At 38.1% G+C, this 20,275-nt stretch overlaps 1 protein-coding gene across 2 annotated transcripts in view; it reads right to left on the bottom strand.

Moving 5' to 3' along the window:
- Positions 1-20,275, bottom strand: part of LOC114137662 (phosphofurin acidic cluster sorting protein 2) — a 51,666-nt gene that overhangs the window by 13,995 nt on the left and 17,396 nt on the right. For both annotated transcript variants that reach the window (XM_028006417.1, XM_028006418.1), the window contains exons 2-10: positions 15,602-15,689; positions 9,336-9,425; positions 7,972-8,097; positions 5,751-5,913; positions 4,765-4,856; positions 4,203-4,283; positions 3,762-3,821; positions 1,574-1,725; positions 700-793 (exon numbers count right to left, since the gene is read on the bottom strand). In XM_028006417.1, coding sequence (XP_027862218.1) covers positions 700-793; positions 1,574-1,725; positions 3,762-3,821; positions 4,203-4,283; positions 4,765-4,856; positions 5,751-5,913; positions 7,972-8,097; positions 9,336-9,425; positions 15,602-15,689 — 946 coding nt within the window. The remainder of the gene's footprint in view (positions 1-699; positions 794-1,573; positions 1,726-3,761; positions 3,822-4,202; positions 4,284-4,764; positions 4,857-5,750; positions 5,914-7,971; positions 8,098-9,335; positions 9,426-15,601; positions 15,690-20,275) is intronic.

The raw sequence follows: 20,275 nt of genomic DNA, 5'->3' as shown, positions 1-20,275 counted from the left end.
TAATAGTCGTGCTATTCACTGCATTAATTTCACCCACACATCTAAGCCTGTTTGCGTGCTCAGAGTTAAGCCATTGAAAATATTCCTGTGCGTCTTGTAACATCTGGGTTAATTCATTTCAGTCTGAGATCAAACAACTTTCCTTTCTGGCTGCGAGACATGTTTATGAAGTTCCGCTGCAACACAACAAAATATAGGGCTACAGCAGCCTGTGATGCTTTGGGCTATTTTATTACAAGCTCAAATGGTTTCCCAGATATTTATAAATGGCCCCCTCCCTCACATCGTTGGATTCAACATGCCTCTCCTGCCCTGCCTGTGTTGTTCTAATGGGCCATAAATCTGGGAGTAGGAGTTCAGGGCCGCTCCATCCAATCTTCCTTCTGGAGCATAGTTGTGTCTAAGCGTGTGTGTTGATGGTGCTGAAAAGGTCATCTGGTGACACTCCCTATAAATACTGAGAGCCTGCAGGGGTGGACAGGGCAAGGACTTAAGTCTTCATCCTGTCCTACTAGTGGCTGCATTGCACTCAAGCTCTGATTCCCTCGACCTCAATGAGCCGAGCGCTTACAGACATTTAAACAATAGCTTTTTTTCTTTTACATAGGAACCTATAAAACAAATGAAACTGAGCCTTAATGATAAACAATGACCCTAGAAGACAGTTTGTTCATACATGGTGATTAATGATCAACTTACAGGACAGGATAATTCTCTCTGCTGACTTTTTTGGCTGTGTATGCTTCCGATCTCCGTCTGGGAGCTGGAGTGAGACATTCCTTCAAAGAACGGCCTAAAAAAAGGAGATGATATTTTAAATATTAGGAGTTTAAAACTAAGGGACACAAACTATTCCGCTCAGCCTCGGTTTAACAAAGTAAGCAAACCTTTAGAAGAATCTTATCTTGTTACAATATGGGGAAATCTTTTGATAAAAATGAAACACTTTTAAATATTAAGCATTACATGTAAATATTTCCAGAACAGATTAACAAACAGCAGAAGACAGCAACATCTGCTTCATGTGGGGGAAATTGAAGATAAATACAAACATAAACTGACTTTTGAATAGTTTCACTGAGAAATAAAGAAGCCTGTAATAATACCAGGGGTTTGACAGTACATGTGATTTATGGTGCAGTATGTACATTTTCTAATGAATTAATGCAAATTATATTTTTTGTGACACCGAACCAATAAAATTAAACCCTTTTAAATAAGAAGACTTAAAAAAAAATCAAACAGCCTTTTCAGTGCAGGGGCTCAGAAAAAAGCAGCCTATTATAAATGTCTAACAAGTATATTTTTTTGTCATAAGAATTGAACAAACTAAAAAATTAGACTTTGGTTCAGTTGTTTTGGTTTTAATTTCATGCTACAACAAGTAAAACACAGAACAGACATAAAACCTACATAACATCCAAGGCTGCTTTGACTTCATACAGCCAGAATCTATCAAGTCCATTCAGCTGCTCTTAATTCTGGTGCTCCCCAAGGTTCTGTACTGGTGTCTTCTCTAATTAATATCTATCATGGTAAAATTTTTATAAGCTGGGCTTTAAGAAAAACATACTTGAGTTTAGGCTTTGGAGTGCTCAGTACACTCTCATTGTCCTCCATCTCTGGCCCGCTGTCGCTCTGGTTGTACACCTCCAGACTGTCGTAGAGCAAATCCAGATCCTCCTCAACCTCCTGGGTCTGATCTACTGGGTCAGAGTCTAGCACCTACCACACACACAAACACACCCACACCTTTAGTACATTACAGACGCATATTTGTCTTCATAGCCATGGCTTCAGAAAGTGTAAATCTCTAATGTTGGTTTAGACTTCTGGACCAAGGAAGGCCAATAAATTCATACCTTAGTTTTTTTTTTTTTTAAAATGATAGTTAAAAGGTAGGTGAGTGCTGAGGTGCTGCACAGTGGGGATTTATATCATAGGAAGTGCACACAGGCAGGCTTGTGGACTAATCAGGTGATTAATGCCACTCCATAAGAGCAGAAGCTGGCGGGAAGCAGATAAACAGTCTGTCCCCCCGCCTCCTTCTGCCTGGGTATTTATAGAGCTGGAGCCTTGCACATTACCCAGGCACAAGGAAGAGATTAGTGACAGTGAACGTGATAAAAGATCACTGGACCACCTGGAGCTTTCAGAACCATCCAGAAAAATACAGCACTGAGGTTGGTGTGAGCGAACATTATTAGACATACAGCGCCTCCCAAAAGTTAGAATGTCCCTTGATATTTTTCACCTATAATTTTGTTAGAACTACAGACTTAAATGTGAAGTGTATTTGTATTTAGCCCTCCTGAGTCAACACTAAATAGAGCTCTTCTAGGCAAGGAATTTTTCTGTTCATTCGTCTTTTTCGACAAACAGCTCAAGCTCTGACATATTAGATGGAGTGTCTCAAGGGCCCAATTAAAGTCTTTTCACATATCCTCGACCGCCTTTAGGTCTGGATGATTTTACGTCACGATGCTTTGCTCCAAGTCATTCCATTATAGGTCTGACTGTATGTTTAGAGTTGTTGTACTGCAGCACAAATCTTTATCACAGTTATTTTTAGGGGCGCACCAATAAATCGGCCTGGGTTTCCTTAATTTTAGGATATCGGCTGACATGTGAAACCGATCGTATTCACTCATCTTATGTGAAGGTCAGAAAATCAGTCAATGTCCCCTTTTTCTTTGCCATGAGAGAGAGCTGACTGACTCACCCACCCACCAGGTCAGGTCTGCACATACACGGTTAACAATAGTCACCTCGCTGTTGCCAACTTAGCAACTTTTCAAACAACAAAAATCAGCATCAGCCAAAATCAGAATCAGATCGACCAGAAAACTGCAAATGGTGCACCTCTTGTTTTATTTTGTATGTTTTGCAGCCTCTAACAGCTTCTGCCTTGTATTTAACCCAATCTAGCTTCCCTGTCCTTCCAGCAGAACTACATCCCACAGCATGATGCTGTCACAACAGTGTCTCACAGTGTGCAGTGTTAGCTTTCTATCTAATAACTAATATTAGATAGTTATTTTTTCTAATAACTTTTAAAAAATTTCTAATAATTTTTTTACCTATGTTTTGCATAGGTAAAAAAAAAATTTAATAAACAGTCTAAGTCCAATCTGACCATGTAGGCTGTTTCCCCTACATAGCTTGTGGCAAACTGAAAACGGGAAAGCTGTTAAAGAGGAATATAATTTAACAGTCTTTGACTTTCTTCCTATAGATTTTACATTTTACAACTTGGCTATACTCATTCTACTAGATTAATATAGTTTAGATACGAGCGAACATCTGAATCTTACTCCCAAAAAAAGAGCTAAATGTCTCACTTTTAACCTTTTATACAATGTCTTAAACAGAATCCACAGAAAATATATCCTAAAAAGTAGATTAGTCATCTGTTCATTATAAGAAATAATGAGTTAATCAAGCTGTAAATTATTTCTGTATGAATCACATCTATGGGGAATGTATGAATCAGACATCAATTAGCTTTAACAATGCCTGTAACCTTGTTTTTCTTCTACCTTTCACTGCTCTGCAGTAAAAGACTATTCAGGCAGTCAATGTTGGGATTATTTTCTGCTGCCTCAACGGCAATATAATAACTACAAGCATCACAGCTGACTAACTTGAGACCACATAACAGCCTGGCTGAGAACACAGAAACAACCCAGCAAACCTTTCCTTTGGTGCTAAAAAGGTGTTTGTTTGGGCAACAACAAAAAAATAAAGCAGCTGTAGCTTACCTCGTCAGTAACCTTGAACCTCTTCAGCAGAGCAACAAATTTCTGCTTAAAGTTAGGTTGCTGTAAGAGAAGACAAAAAAAAAGATGTAAATGTGAGCAAAGGAAACTGCTGAAATAAATCTCACATTTAACAACCGAGGCTGGATTTATAAATCCGAGGCTGGATTTATAAATCCAAGCGAGGCTTGGATTTATAAATTATCCTCGTTACCAACTACTGGATTACTTATTTCATGCAAAGACCATTATAGTCAGTTCAGCGAGCCCACATTGGTAATTTACATGTTCATCCACATCCTGCTAATGGCTTGGACAAATGGAACAAGCTGTGCTACTTCTCCTAAAAGCTTGTGGAACAGTACGCTACACGTTTTATGCGATTCTTATGGTCAATGATTGGCGAACATTAAGCTCTTTGTGACAGGAGAGCGAGCCACTCACCCTGGTCATGGAGGTGGTTCTGATCATTTTCCTGCGGGGTTTCTTGGGTTTCCGGACTTCGTCATCTTCATCATAAATATCCTGACGTTAAAACAAATGCAAATGAGGCAGGAGGCTATTCAGTTATGCCATGTTCTTTCCAATTTCAGATGATGAATTCAACACAGCTCCATTTTATGGCCTAACCCAGCTATAAACACAGAATAGCTGCATTTATATTGAGATTAAATAAACTACATGGGCAGTATACTGAAGGTGATTGGCTACACGGGGTTTTATTTTGAGATTTTGGAGTAAAGACAACTGAACACAAATGTACATCCCACTTTTCAGACTTTTATTTCCAAAACAATCTTTATAATCATTTATTCGTTTCCTTCCACTTCACAATTATGAACTTTGTGTTGGTCTATAATATAAAGTCCAAATAAATACACTGCAGTTTGTGGAAGCTACAGTGATATGTTCGGCAAACAGCTAAAAAATAATGTGAAACATGAATGTATACCAGATTTAACAGAGAGCTGCAGCACAGTCACAAAATGATTGTTCTGGCACCAACCTGGGTATTAACTGCGTCATCACTGGCCTCCTGCTCCGACGAGTAGCTGTCATCATCGTCCTCTGAATAATTATCCATGTCAGGGGAGCGGTCTGAGGTCAACAAATGAAAACAGATGTCAAAATACAGAGATATCGGCTAAGAAAAATATTTTTTCTATCCATCATAGCCTCTCTATGATGGATAGAAAAAATATTTCCCTTTTTTGTCGTTTTTGCAAAAGTTCTTCTTAAAAGAGAATACAGCATTTTTATGCAACAACAATAATCTTGAATTTCTATCTTGATTTTCAAGCATTTAATAAGGCAAATGTGGCGAGATGTTGATTATACTGGACATTTTTTAAAGATTTGGTGGAAAAGCTTTTCCCAATTTAATTTTCTTTAAAGACAACAAATATTTTCAGCTTAAAAATCTGCTGTTTATTCATTTGGAGCAGCTTCTATGTTCTTCCTTTTGCCTGTGAAACATCCTGCTCCATGCTCCAAGGTAGGATGGATGCTATTAAGAATCAATGAACGGAGAAAGATAAACATCTTTTCTTCCCTCCCTTCCCTCAGAGTGACACTCGTTTCATGCTTGCCGCATGAGCTCATGTGTTATGTTTGAGCAGCTTCCTTAATAACATCCAGAACAGTGTTGGTCGGATCAGAACGGCAGAATAATGCCACGGAGTTCAGACTGGACCATCACCGTCCAGAAATAGAGCGGTGAAAGGTAATAGTCCCTCCATCTGTTCAGGTCTCACATTGACATTGCAGCCGCAGTTGAAGAGAATAACATATCTCTGGCTGTGGGACAGGCCTGGATTAATGGAGTTTATTCTGTTCTCAGTAGGGAAACTTGAGCCAGGTGGAAGGAGGGAAGAGAGAGGCCACAGCGGGGAGGTGCTGGCTCTGGGGTTGAAGAACTGAAACACATTTGGATTTGGACTCAGACCTTTCTAACAGACCCACAGAGGGAGGCGGGAGATGGTGCTCACCCACCTGAGGTTTTGGTCTTGCGGCAAGCCTGCCCGCTGCCGTCCTCGTGGTCGATGGGCTGGCTGGACAGAGAGTACACGCTGATCTCTGCCACACGCACCGGGGCCTCCTTCACGTTGCTATGGAGACCCAGAATCTGTCCCCCGTCTGTTGGGTGTTGCATCACCTGGACACAGTGCAGCATTTAGATCAAATTTAAAATCCATCCGTTTAGTTAATGATATGTCTCACCCAGAAAGAGATTCTTTGGGTTTGAACGTTTTAATTTATCTGCAAGCTAAACACCGTCTGCGATCATATCTGGTCCCATCGCTCTGTTCCGTTTTTCTAAAGCAGTGATTAAACAGTCAAAAAATAAAACATACTGTATCTTCACACATCCATTGCTGGTGAAGAGATTAAAGCAGGTTCTCTTAAACCACTGACAGCTAAGCTATCTGTAAATAAGTCTTCATAAAAAAAAATAACTGCTTTGCCTAAGTGACCCAATCCAATCTGCATTGCCATCCAACCCAGCAGCGCAAGTTTTAAATAAACGGTTTTGAATTAGATGAGAGAGGATGGGCTTTCCGTCTAAGCTCTGTCTGGGGGCTGCTTGTAATATTTCAGCTGATGAATGGCTGAACAGGGAGCAGGCTCATTTCGCTCAACCACCAGCAGGAGTCCACTTGAACTCTCCGAGCAAAGCCCAGGAAGCCACTTCCTCCCACACAATGCTTCGACGGTTTCAGAACACGAGGCACAAGAGGGTTCTGCTCTGCAGCCGGATGACAACGCAATTACCCTACAGGGTACAATAATGGTCAATTTGGCTTCATTCATAAAAGGTCTGTGGGTTATTTCCCAGCAGAAAGAGCAGAGCAGCTGAGTTGGAATTTAAAACACAATAATGCATTAGTCTTGTTTTCAGATGACAATCAGTTTCTGCCCTGAAGGCCACAGCAGGAAAACATCTCTGGCTGAGGACAGATAGTGATTAGAAAATGATTGATAACACCTGTACCATGCAAAGGTATGCATGCCTCTTAAACTATTTGGGTTGGACATCATGTGACTATATTTATGTGCCATTTCTATACATGAGTGGTTTGCAGTTGGTTTTCTATGTTATTTTCCCTTCATTGTGGGGGACAAACAACAAAAACTGGACTAGCATGGCTATATTCCTAACAATCATCAAATAGGATCAAATATTGAATAAAATATTGGAGCTGCAGTTTGTTCAATTTTAAGCTATGGCTTAGACAGAGGTAATTATGTCAAATTTAATTATTGTCCAAAATAAAATAAAAACTTGCTTAGTTCCCTCTAGACAAAACTGACAGAAACCAAACTATTTATCGATTTATATCTGGGTCGAATATATATTTTGTTTTAAAACATGGTTCTGCATTGGAACAGCATGGTTTTATGGACATGACTCAATACATAGTAATGGAGGCTGCACTAGCTAAGTGGCCAATAGGCACCATCTCCAGTATATATCCAGTAATATACATATATCAATAGATGCAACTCATAAAGGCGGTTTGTTACATTACATTTATTTAGGGGTATCAAAGTAGAGGGGACAGGGACATTTTTGAAATTCTTTTTTTAAATTATCTACAATTATGCACTGCTATGTGTTAGTATATCACATCAAATCCTAATTAGGGTTGTAGGAGGACAAACCATAAAAACAAAGAGGTATGAATACTTTTGCAAGAGAATTAAAAAAACAACAACATTGGTATCTGTTCTGTCAGGGCTAATTTCAAGCCAACAATCCATAAAACATATGAGCATGATGTTTCAGATGAGTGTTTGTGGTCAGATATCCTTATTCTGTCCTAATTTCCCCACTGTGTCTCCAGCTGAGGTTTGGACTAACCCTAAAGAAGTAAAATGGCTCAATAGTAAATTATCTAACTCTTTTTCAAACAAATAAACTAGCTTATATTTATTTCAACAGCCAATCGACAATGAAAGCAGTTTTGTTGTTTGTTGTTTTTTTTGGGCTAGAATAGCATATATGAAGCAACCACCAGATGGTCGATCATTTCACACAGCTCTGTCTGATGAAAATGAATCACAGGAGCCCATTCTCTCTGGCAAGCAGAGCAAGGTAGAACACATTCACAAGCTCAGAGCAAAATAGAGCGCTTCTCAAGCAAAGCGACTGAGAATGACACATGAAATGAAGCGGGTGAAAGCACTCCACCCCCAGATGAGGGGATGTTACCTCAGCCATATTGATGACTCCCACAGCCAACGTTTTGTAGCCCAGGATGGTTCGATTTTTGTAACGCTTCCGTCTCTGCAGCATGATTTGCAGTCTGTTGGCGTCCCTCTTTAGAAAGTGTGGGTACTGTAATGAATCGGAGGAAAACACATCACTCACTGTAGTACATTTCATCTGTTTATATAGTCCTACAAAGTAAAACAAGAAAATAGGGGTGAAGCTGTTTATGGTTAAATTTGTATGTATTTTTTGAAGATTAAAACACTTATCCAAGTATTCAATTGTAAATATTCTAAATTATAATCAGTCAAATTAATTAATCTGTCAGATAAAAAAAATGTTTTCTGATGCTATGTTTAGACCATTTCTATAACCCGAAGGATTATATTGCACTAATGTGCAACACTTTTTTAAGGTAAGTCCACATGTACATAATTCCATTATTCAGGTGATATAAAAAAGAAAAAAGTCTGTTTGCACAAGGATTTATTTTGCTTTTACTGCAATATTTGCTCACACTAGTGAACATCCTGCAAAGGAATCATGAAAGATTCTTCCACTGGAGTCAATCAAGGTATCTGTACTATTTCAGAATTTAATCCCTCACTGTTGTACCACATATATCAGTAGTCAGAAGGTAGTTTTTTATATGTAGAGCTGTACCTTTTTGAAACCATAACTAAATTCTTCGAATAACTTTCTCATCTTTTAGCTGCACAACGTTCTCATAATAATCATCTGTAGTTGCTGGTTTTAAAAGTTGGCTGAATTTATCGCTTCAACTTTTACAAGCTGAAGTTTTTCTGTGATTCTGACTGTTCCTTTCAAACATTCCTCTGCTGAAACTTTCTATAATCAAAGACTCAGACGTCAACAACTAATCAACAAACATATGATTATTGTTCCTAATTAAAACATAATTTTTTAAAAATGATTTTTCTTTTTTGAATTTCCTAAACTTTTTCAACATATAACGACTGTTGAAAAAGGGCCTCCAATCCTAGGTAGGTGGCCCCGAATAACTCAAAAGCAGGTCGTTTATTCAATTCAGTACCAGAAGCTGAGGGTGGGACCACAATTATGATGATGAGAAAGCATATGCATTTTAGAAATACAAAGAGCAACATGCTAGCCAATATACCAGCTGCTGATACCAATTCTGTTATCCTTGTACCACTATTTAACTTTGTAGAAATGCCTGTATACTAAAGAGTTGAGTTCATTTATGGCCTGCATATTTTTTAAAGGTCAAAATCTGTAAAGTTAGGGTTACTAACTTTACAAATTTTGAAATGTTTCAGCAGCACTTTTAAGATGCAGTGACATCTGTGTGAGAGTTTGCAGTGGAATGTGAGACGGCTTGCCTGTAGTGAGAAGGTGAGCTCCAGGTCGGTCTCCATCAGTCCGCTGGGAGGGAGGACGTACTCGTTTGATCTCAGAAGACGCTTCGAGCCCTGTGAGGCAATGAAAAGTAAATGTTAAAATTTGATGAATAATTATAAAGATAAACTTTAGGTTCTGACAGAGGGCCGTCTTTTTCGTCAATGCATTTCTACCAGTAGAGCAAATGATGTGGAATCCGGGGAAAAAAGGTCAAAAATAAATCTGACTTAAATACATCAATGTGAAATTTGCCAACAGGTATCTGAAAAGTAAGTAAGCCTAAACAGAATTAATTAATACAAATTTTAAAAAAGCTTTAAAAAAAAAAAAAGAAGAAAAAAAAAGCTTATCCTCTCAGATAACAGTGAGCAAGTCTGGAAGTTTAATTTTTTTCTGCTTTTTATTTTCTTTAGAACAGGCCTGCTCCACATTCACACCTCCATGCAAAGTCGCACCAACCCGTAACCTTGAACAAACAGTCCTCAACTCCATCAATTCTCCCTAGAGAACAGTTTGTTTTTTTGCAGAATAAGAGAAATGTTTTGTTTTGAGAGCTCTAAATACCCATCAGCCAAATCTTTACCCTGGTCTGATGCTGTAATGTTAACTACTGCAGCCAATATTCTCTGTTGGAGAAGCACAGCCACTGATTCAAGCTGCTACTTGAAATCACATTAAGCTTTCTTATCTAATGCTTGCCATTCTGCTTAAGACAAACTCATCACCTGAGCTAATTCTGGGAGATGGCCGCCTGAGGATTTAAATACAACCAGTCGTGGCAGTCTCTTCCTAGCCGAAGCCAAACAGCACTCAGCATGTCCCCGTACGACCTCTGGCAGGCTTTAATATGCTTCTCTTGCATGCCATGGATTTAATCCATGAAGTTACTTTTGAATTACAGATTTCAGATTAACTTCACAATCAGTTTTCTTGTTCTGCTGGTTGTAATCCTAAAAACAGGAAAGCATGAAGCCACCACCAACTCATCAGGTTAGGGTAACAAGTTTAGGCCAAGCTTGTTGTAAGCAGACTTTTGTTGTGCAACACTTCTGGCAACGGCAATAAATAAAAAGTTCACAAGTCTTCCAAGCGCAGCTTAAGTATCTAGTACACATTCCAATTAACTTAAGACTTCCTCAAGAATAAATTCCTGAATAATGATGTAATGTTGAAGTAGGTAAGGAATTAGGCACAGAGTTACCAGAGTTTCTAAATCATAGCCGGTACTGTTGATCAACTCATTCGATATTTCAGACAGTGTAACCAGTTTGCTTTTGTGCTATGCTACTGTTATTTTGTCTCTCTTTTTAAAGGGGGTCTGAAGTATTTGTATATTTCAGGTATTTGCAGGTGACTGTAGTTACTAACCTCTGAATACCAGTGGTACGCTGTATCAAGGAACTACTTGAACCACAGTAAGTGTTAGATAACTATTTAGGTCCGATTGATTCAGGCTCTCAATGCCAGCAATATATTCAGTAACACTCGTTTTCTGTTGCCTGCCTGAGGTCTTTCTGCATGGAGTTTGCATGTTCTCCCTGTGCATTCATGGATTCTCTCCAGGTACTCTGAAAGTACAAAAACATGACTGTCAGGTTAACTGGTCCCTCGAAATTCTCCTTAAGTGTGGGTGTCTGCGTGCACAGTTGTTTGTCCTGTTTGTCTCTGTGTTGACCTGCGACCCCTTCTGACCCCAGTAGGAATACATGTGCAAGATAATTGAAGGATGGATAGTTTTCTATTGCAGTATGAAAACGCTAAGGTAAAGTATTAAAATGTTGTTTCATTGCTAAAACAGCAAAGATTGGCCAGAAGCAACTTTTTAAATACATTTATGTGGAGATGGAAGCATTGTGAGTCCTTTACACAACAACAAACCTTTACATCAATTTTAGCTTCTGCTGCTGTTTTGTTTCCTTGGACAACAGCTTCCAACATGCAGCCTTAGCTTCAGAAAGCTCACAATAAGTTGTGAGCTTTCTGAAATAAAACATACTCACTCAATATGCTTCAGAGTATCACAAAAAGAGAGTAATAGGCCTTTGACAGTAGCTGTGGTTCTTGTGTTGGTATAACAAGAAAAAACTAGGATAAATCTGAGTCTGACCTTGTCAACATCAGCTCCACAAAGAGGCCTTGTATGCAGTTCTTTCACATGCCCATTGACTAGTATAATGAATCAAGACAAAAAAACCTAGGCACACTGAAATGGCACAACCTTGGCAAGGAAAGCTTGCACTCAATATCCTCAAGCCCCCTTTTATACTCAACTACAGCTCCTACAACAATCTCTCAGGGGCCACATGAGGATGGAGGGGTGCCGGGCTTAGTTAGCAAAGCCTCCAAGCAACTACCAGCTCATGGAAAAATGAGTTCAATGTCACATTTCCTCCTATGGTTATCTTTTTAAGCACATTAAAAACTCTGAACTGAATCTCTTGTTTGCAGCAATGACAGGAAGTGTGTTCAGGTCACTCAAAGTGCTCGGTGGGGAATTATATTACAGAGGTTTTACAGGAGTTTGGAGGCTTCTGCTTCCACCCAACACACACTGATGAAGACGCACACAAATATAATTGGATCATATCTCAGCATGCTGCACACCAAAGCTTTTCTGACAGCAACTTGCAATGAAATGGGAACTGTGCACCATTTGTGTCAGAATTCATTGTAAAATTTGGTGAATACGAATGCATTGGGCTGCTTTTAACATGTTTAACATACTTGAAGTGATAAGAATCAAATCTGATACAACAACTATGCCCAGAAAAAACAAGAATACATCCTCGTTACAACTGCGGAGGCCTGGAGACTATCTATATCAATAGCCATATAGAAAGGGTTTCTATATGGGGCTGAGTCATTACAGGGCTGAGTCTGAACTTGCATGTCACTTAACTTGATGAGTCCCACGCAGATAAAAGAGATAACCATCAACTGTGTTCAACAGACAAGCAATGACGTAAAACAAAAATTTTTCTTTATTCACTGTAAAAACAAAGCCGTGCGATTCCAGGCATATTCCCAACTTGTTCCTTCAGCTCCCCGTCGTCCGTTTTTCTCCTCACCAAACCTGCTGGAAAATGCATTTAATGCTCCAATTCCAGAACTGCGACAGGCAGAGCTTTACTCAGCTATCCTCGGGGCAGCTCAGCAGAAATGGGGAGATTTCACGCTCCGGAGATAGCGTAGCTCATGGATACTGCCACACTTGGTTGGCCATCTTTTCCTTCAGGACAGCAGCAGCAGGAGGATGCTATGGTTTCTCTTTTAATAGAATTATGCAGCTTTGCAGAGTAACCTTTTAGTTTTCATAATGAAGAGGTCAAAGTTCATTAATTATATACAAGATAAAAACAATTTTGTTGGCCTATAAACCAAATTAATGCAAATGACTATACAATTCTGTTAATTTGGTTGCTTGTTACATAGACAGTGGGTTGCAAAAGTATTCATATATCACAACTGCAAACTTCAATGAATTTCATTGGTATTTTATGATATATTCCAACAAAATCCATCAGTCCATCCATCCATTCTTACGTCCTTTTCCATAGTGGGATCTGGAAGGGTGCTGGTGCCCATCTCAAGCGAGACATTTCGGGGGAGAGGTGAGGACACCTTGGACAGGTCGCTAGTGCATTGCAGTACCAACAAAGTGTGATGTGTAATTGTGAAGTCAAAGTTCAATTCAGTTTTTTATGTTCAATTCAATTGCATACATTTCAGTTTCAAAAAGTTATAAAACGATACAATAAAATTCATTTGACTATGCCAAGTGGTAAAAGGTTTTCCATCAAGGGAAACAACCCGGTTGCATCATTTTCATAATTCTGCAGCAATAACTCACATTGAGCATGCACTGGCAGGGCTGGAGAAAATAACTCTTACATCGGATTCCAATTCTTCTTCTTTTTTTTTACAAATAAAACTCTGAAAAGTATGCCAAGCATTTGTATTCTCTGCCCTGCTGTGTCGGCACATTATGGAATCACTTTTTGTTACAAGTACAGCTGAAAGTCTTTTGAGGGGAGAGTCTTTTGAGCAAGTCTCTACTTAGTTTGAACATCTAAGATTGTAACACTGACATTTTTGTCTGATTTTTTTTTTTTTTTTTAAGAATTTGGGGCACAAGTGACATTTATTTCACATTCAGGCAACAGGAAAGGGAGCAAAGAAATGGCCTGGGACCGGGAGTGGAGCCCAGGACAGGTGTGTTGAGGTCTATAGTTTCCTAGTATTGTGCATCTGCCCTGTAAACTGAGCCACAGGTTGCTCCACTTTTTCTTCATAAAAAAACAGCTGAAACTCAATCAGAATGTATGGAGAGCATCTGTAAACACCAATTTTCTAGTCTTAGCACAGGATCTATACAGGATTTTTATCCATCCATCCAAAATAAATCTGATATGAACAGAAGAAATCTGTAAGGGCAAATATTTCCAATCGCGCACAAAAAACACAGATGCAGATTAAGTGATCTAATTTAAAGGACAGAGCAAAAGACAAGCTCCTGTTAACTCCCACCTAATCCTCCTTACCTTTCATAGTCATTATATCGGAACAGCTGATGACTAAAACAACTGAAAACTGACCGTTTCTTTAATTGCAGCTATGCTTGCTACTACCTGTGTTGCTTTAAGCTGTGCAGTCAGACTACTGACTATAGGCAGCAATCCAACACAGTGCAACTGCAGATTAGTCTGGCATATGACCTGATAGAGCATCACACCATTCTGGGTAACAAGTGACTTTGTGTCACAAGTAGGCCTGTCACAATAGAAAATTTTGCTAGACGATAAATTCTCCCAGAACTTATTGCGATAAACTATAATATTGTAGTTTTGAGGCCATTTTCAAGTAATATAATAGTAATAATGGTACAAAAATGCAAGAACACATTCTCAAGAATCAATAGCCTTTAAATTGTAATGAACATTTAAACACTGGAACTGGAAGACATTTTAAATATCCCAAATAAATAAAGGAAACAAAAGAAACAACAAATGAAATGAATTCTGAAGTCTCTGTAAACAAAATTATCTTTAAAAGAAAAAAATGGGGCTAGATGAGACCAAAGCACCAGACTGAAAAGTTTTATCACTCAGTATTTGGTAAAAAGAGAGAGAAAAGAGAAAAAACGATAAATCAAGCAAATGACAATTATTGAGTTTCTTTTCATTTATGAAATTAATTGATTAATTGCTTAGTGACAGGCCTAGTCACAAGTAGAATATTTTAACCACCATAGTCTTATTGACAAGAAGATAAACTGAAGATTATTTTCAGTTTAAATCTAAGCAGGTGAAGGATTTGAAAATAATGTTATAATTTTGGTATGAAAACTAAGATAACTCATCAACTCTGCACAAATTGATCCCAAATGAATGCACAAATCCATCACCAGAAGAATGGCTGTATGGATAAATGCATTCAGACATGTTAAGAGATGCATGTGTGGATGGACGGAGGCATGCCTGGGCAGATAGATATATTGACTGATGCTTCAAGGGATGTATGAACGCACGTGTGAATTTAGAAATTGATGGAATGCTGAACAACATTAAACAAAGAGTTCAATATTAGCTGCTGGGCTTATTTCCCATGTGAATGTACAATAGGCAGTGTGTGTTTCCCACTGTTTTCATGACAGCCTGAGCTGCTGCACAGTTGACATGGGGCTTCTGTCTGTCAGGAGCGATTCATGTCATGCTTTATACCATATTTTTTCTTTCCAAACAGAATTCTATGCTGCATCTTTAAGCTTGAGATAGCAGCCTTTATTTCCATAATAAATTACATAAAATTAAAATCCCCGTCTAAAAACCAGAATGTCTGAAAAGAGTGAGACATAATGTTGGATCCATTGTGGTTGATTCTATGTGGAATTATTAAATAATAATAAAAAGCAAAGATGACAAAGTTTTCAAGATAAATGTTGCAAGCACATGTATGCACAAGCAATCAATGCAAGATGCACAATCCGTCTTAAAGGTGCTAATGCTCCTGCTTAGAGCGGTAAGCCGCACTGCTACCTGAGTGGATGTAAGGCACTGGGGCTTTCGGCGCAGCTAAAGAGGGTTTTATCCTGCAGCAGGATTAGGTGAATGTCTTATCAACTAGGCCAACAATATAGAGCAGGAAGCAGACACAAAGTGAAGCACTGGGTTCAGGCTGAGGTACGCCACTTTCAAGGGTCTTGACAATGACTCTTTTCTCATCACACATAGGAGGTTAAGTTACCAACCTGGATTTTGACGGCTATCGAAAGTGAGTTCAGCTCCTTATCCAGTTCTTTGAGGACGACCAGCTTCTTCAGTGTCAGACTGCACAGCCTGAGGGAAACAACAAACAGCAAGAAAAGAACTTAGAAAAAGTAGCACCGTCATTACAGGGAAAAAAAAAATCAGTAGCAGGAGTCTGCACTAAGAACCGAGACCACAGATTATACAAAGCAGTCTTTTTTGTTGGATACTAAACATCAGAATTTTGTTTAAAATGAGGTAGAAAACATAATTTAACATTTTATATGGTTGGTTTGCAACAACGCATTAAAATAAGAAACAGAGCCTAATGTGCATAGCCATCTGCTGCTTATGAAAAAATAGAAGTTTTGTCAGTTTTTAACATCAATACTTTTTATTGCCTTGAAAAACATACTGCAAAAAAACAAACAAAAAAAAAACAAAACAATGATCTTAATTCCTGACTTGTAATAAAGAATACTTTTGGATATATACCAAAATTACTATGCTCCCAAATTGAAAACATTGCTGACAGGGTGTTGAATTATTAAAATTTTTAATTTATGAGTCCACAAGTGCATAAAAAAAGCTTCAATCTTATGTGTTGTCACTGAAACCAGACAGAAAGTTCAGATAAATGATTGATTAGCTGCTACAAGCACATCAAAGACGACTCCTGCTCGCTGCCTGGTTCTGTTTCTGGCAGTGGGCTGGTCTGATTACTTATAATTTACTTACATGAGTCGATAGATGAAACTTAATGGCCTTCTCCCAAGATGGGTGATATGGATTTTTATCATAATTTTTAGCAGTATTCTTTGTGAGAACAATAAAAAAGTATATTCGGTTATAAATGTGTCAGTGTTTCAGTCATAGCCCCTCAAACAAAAATAATGCTCCAAAGTAAAAAATATTTTTCAAGTTGTGTCTCTGTACACCAGTTGGATCACATGGTGCAACTAAAAAAAAATCTGATGCAGCCTGGTTTAGCTACAGAATTTAGCTCACTATTTCTACTACAGTATCAGATGCATAAAATGGTGGTGCTGGATTATTTACGTAAAGCCACATTAGGAATGCAAGACATATAAAGGGGATGACAAATATTTTACACATTTATAACTGTGCACTGCAGATATATTTGAGGCTTAAATAGTCAAACAGTTAATAAAGCAGGTGAATTATTGATGTTTGGTCACCAGATAATTAGCCAGCCGTGGCTTTCTTTGGCAGGATTTATGAAAGAATCACTGATATTTCAGCATTCCCAGCTCATCATCACTGTGAGCTTTCATGTCGTCTCTGAGGACCCAAATTCACATGTAATTAAAACAGTGTGCTGCTGACGGAGGGGTCAGATCAGATGCCAGAAATCCCTTTGTTACTAGACACAAGTATCTCCACTCCTGTCTGCCACTGTGTTTTGTTGTAAATGAAACTCATTGCCATCTGTTCTGGCCCGGTGCCCGGACGTCCTTATACTCTGCGCCAGTTCGCTTTGACACCCAAACAGTAATTTCAGACAGACCAGGTGTTATTAAAAAATACAACAAATAATTGGTTAAAGTAGCTACCAAAGTAACTACCAAAAACCTCTGTGCATTCCTAATGAAGTTTAGAAAAGATTGCTAGTACTGATGCACAAAAGATGGTTTCCCTGCAACTACCAGTCAAAACACAGCTCTGTACCAAAAACTATGTCAACAGTCAAGAGAGAAGGCATTTATGCAGGCGTCTCTAGTTCTAGATATCTACAAACACTCAGTGCAATGCAAAGATAAGTGACACATGTTCTCTCTGTGCCCCAGCTGATAAGCCCCTTTAAGGGTAATACCTCTGGCGCTTTTTTGTTTTTCCTGGTTGACTGTTCATGGATAGAAATCCAGTTTATTGTTATATCTAGGAAACCTGGTTCCCTGTCGATCAACAGATTTGATTAGTGTCTGGTTAAATCTGTGGAGAGAAAAATACAACCGACAGCCATGTCTTCACTCTGGAAGGAAAACTGCAAATAGAGAAAACAGGAATTTCCTCTAACATTTTGCTTCCTAGCTGTAGAATTTAATGTCTTTCATGTATTAATGTGGTTTTATTTTAACTATGACAAATAAACCAAACAACCTCTAATTTTAGAGAGCTTTCACATTCCTACAAACAGGGTTCCCTACATATTTTTCATGTAAAAACCTATTACTTTTCCAGGTTCAAATTTCCGGACTTCCTTATTATATTAAGGATGAATTGAGACTGAGCAGATGGTTCTCTGAAGATGAACCCTGATATTTTGGGATATTTTTTATTTATTTATTCACACCAATAACTTGTTTACTTTGGTCCAAATCATTTGATGATTTTGCTAACTTGTAACTTGTTCCAGCAGCTTGGTTTCTTTTCCCAAAGAGAAAGTGAAATAAAAATGAAAAAAACCCCTGTCATCACAAATCAGGCAAGAAAGTTTAGTGACCCGATGTTTCCGAAGTCAAGTTTAATCGTTAGCATGTTTCTGGATACTCTTTCAGGCAAAGTTATTGAATAAGTAAGCCAAATGATTTTGAGATGTGTTACAAGTCGCATATGGGCTTTTATGTCACAAAAAACATGGACTGCCTTTCTTTATTCTACCACATACACGTAAACGGGGCACAGGAAGGCATTTCACTCAAGCTTGCAACATAAATCTACGTTGCAGCTACGTCGAATTGAGTCGCATTAACACTATACACAAACCACTCTAGAGTTCGTTTTGAGATCAACTCCTCTGGTCTTGGTACGATTTTTTGGTCTCCATGCTAGTGAGGTTGCCATGTTGACATCAACAGAAAAAAACGACATCAAGTGGGAAAATGAACCAGAATTTTAAACAGACTAAACATCTCATATGTAAAATCCTAAAACTCAGTCAGATTTACTCCTGCATGATGAAAGGAAAGATTTACTAGAGAACTCAAATTGAACCATATGAAGATGGTAAGACAACTGTAATTCCAATCAATTCTCCTTCAAAGTAACATATACTGCAAGGAAATCTTTTACAAAATATAATCTTAAGTGACTGACAGACATTTCTAGTGACTGGCTGAACTTTACTGTCATCTTAAAATGAACAGTTTCATACTGGCGCCCAGTCAGAGTCTGAGCACATCACAGCTTGAAATGTTTAATCTATATGCCATCGCTAACAGCAACAGAGCAGCCCTGCTTCATCTAAGCCCATTACTCTCTCCATGTCACTCACTAAATGCTGACCTTTTTTAGCCTTTACTTTGCCGTCGCTGGTCCAAAGCTGTGGAATTCATTACCTTTTGAAATTGCAGACCATCAATGATGAATTAAAGCTGCTTTTAGCACATAGTATTAAAGCGACATCTTTAATACCATGTTTCTACCGATGTTAATTTGTTTTGATTTTATATGTCTTTATTCCAGTCTATGTTTTTAATTCTTCCACTAATAAAAAGCACTTTGTCTTGGTAGAAGGCTGAAATTATTAATTGTTATTAATCGATTATTGAAGTAATTGTCAACTAATTTAGTAATCGATTAATCACCAACTGGAGTATAAAGACTCAAAAAAGGCCATTTACTGAAAATTCAAACTAGATTAAGCCAAAACTTTACAAAAATAAAAAGATACATACATTTAAGACAAAAACACCTTTGTCTGTAAATAGGCTATAGAGAAAAAAAACTTCTCAAGTACCCAACTTTCAGCATCACCTGGTTCAGATTTACTAAAAGAATGCTGTTATTCCATTTTAGGCAATGAAATGTTTATTTTCTCATTTTAACCAGTAGAATGTAAAAATACAGAAGTTAAATCTATAGATTGTGCTAATTTTTAAGTGATAATCATCAGATTAATTGATTACTAAATTAAATGCTAGCTGCAGCCCTACCTGGTAGTGTCTGTTATAAGATGTGATGCCAGTAACCATTGGTTGATTGGTTGATTGATTGGCCATTAGAATCAAAAACAAGGGTGATTCTTCAGGTAAAACAAACTAAAAAAAATACAAATGAATAAAATGCTCAACTAAAGTAGTTTTGAAAGGAACTATGACATCTTGAAGAAGACAGGAGCACCAGCAGGAAATTTAATGCTACAAGTGAGTCCTTTAAAAAAAGGGATCAGCACAACAGAAAGCTATACATTAGAGAAGCAGATGAAATTTCTTGCTGTGCTCTTGGTTGAATCATTAAATAATCATAATACATTATTCCTCAAAGTGAAGCAGACAGCTACTGTTGAAACTAATGTGTAATGTGAGATAGCTTATCTGTGGCTACAACCATCCAACAATAATCTGGGCTGAACAAACAAAACTACTTATCAGGCAGGGCACTCACTCTGCCGTAGTTAAATATTTGACTTTAGATAAAACTGCAGCAATCGTGGGTAAAATGATGACTGTAGTATCTAACATGACTTATGACTCCTTTAAAAGTAGAAGAAGATTAACATCATGTTTCACTACAAAGTGTAAAGTATTTTGCAATATGCAAACCAACCAAATATTACGGCACACAAAACAGTCATTATAACATGCTTATGGCTAACATGCATCTGCCTCTTAAGGCCTTCTTTACCCCAAACTAAGCATAAAATCCATCCAGAAAAAATTTGGTCTCTGCAGAGTCTGGGATAAGTCATGTGAACCATATTTAAGAGGTAAGGC

The sequence above is a fragment of the Xiphophorus couchianus genome, chromosome 22, assembly GCF_001444195.1.
Source record: "Xiphophorus couchianus chromosome 22, X_couchianus-1.0, whole genome shotgun sequence".
Taxonomy (NCBI): domain Eukaryota; kingdom Metazoa; phylum Chordata; class Actinopteri; order Cyprinodontiformes; family Poeciliidae; genus Xiphophorus; species Xiphophorus couchianus.
Note: the sequence above shows the minus strand (reverse complement) of the source record. Positions and strands in the feature narration are given on the sequence as shown.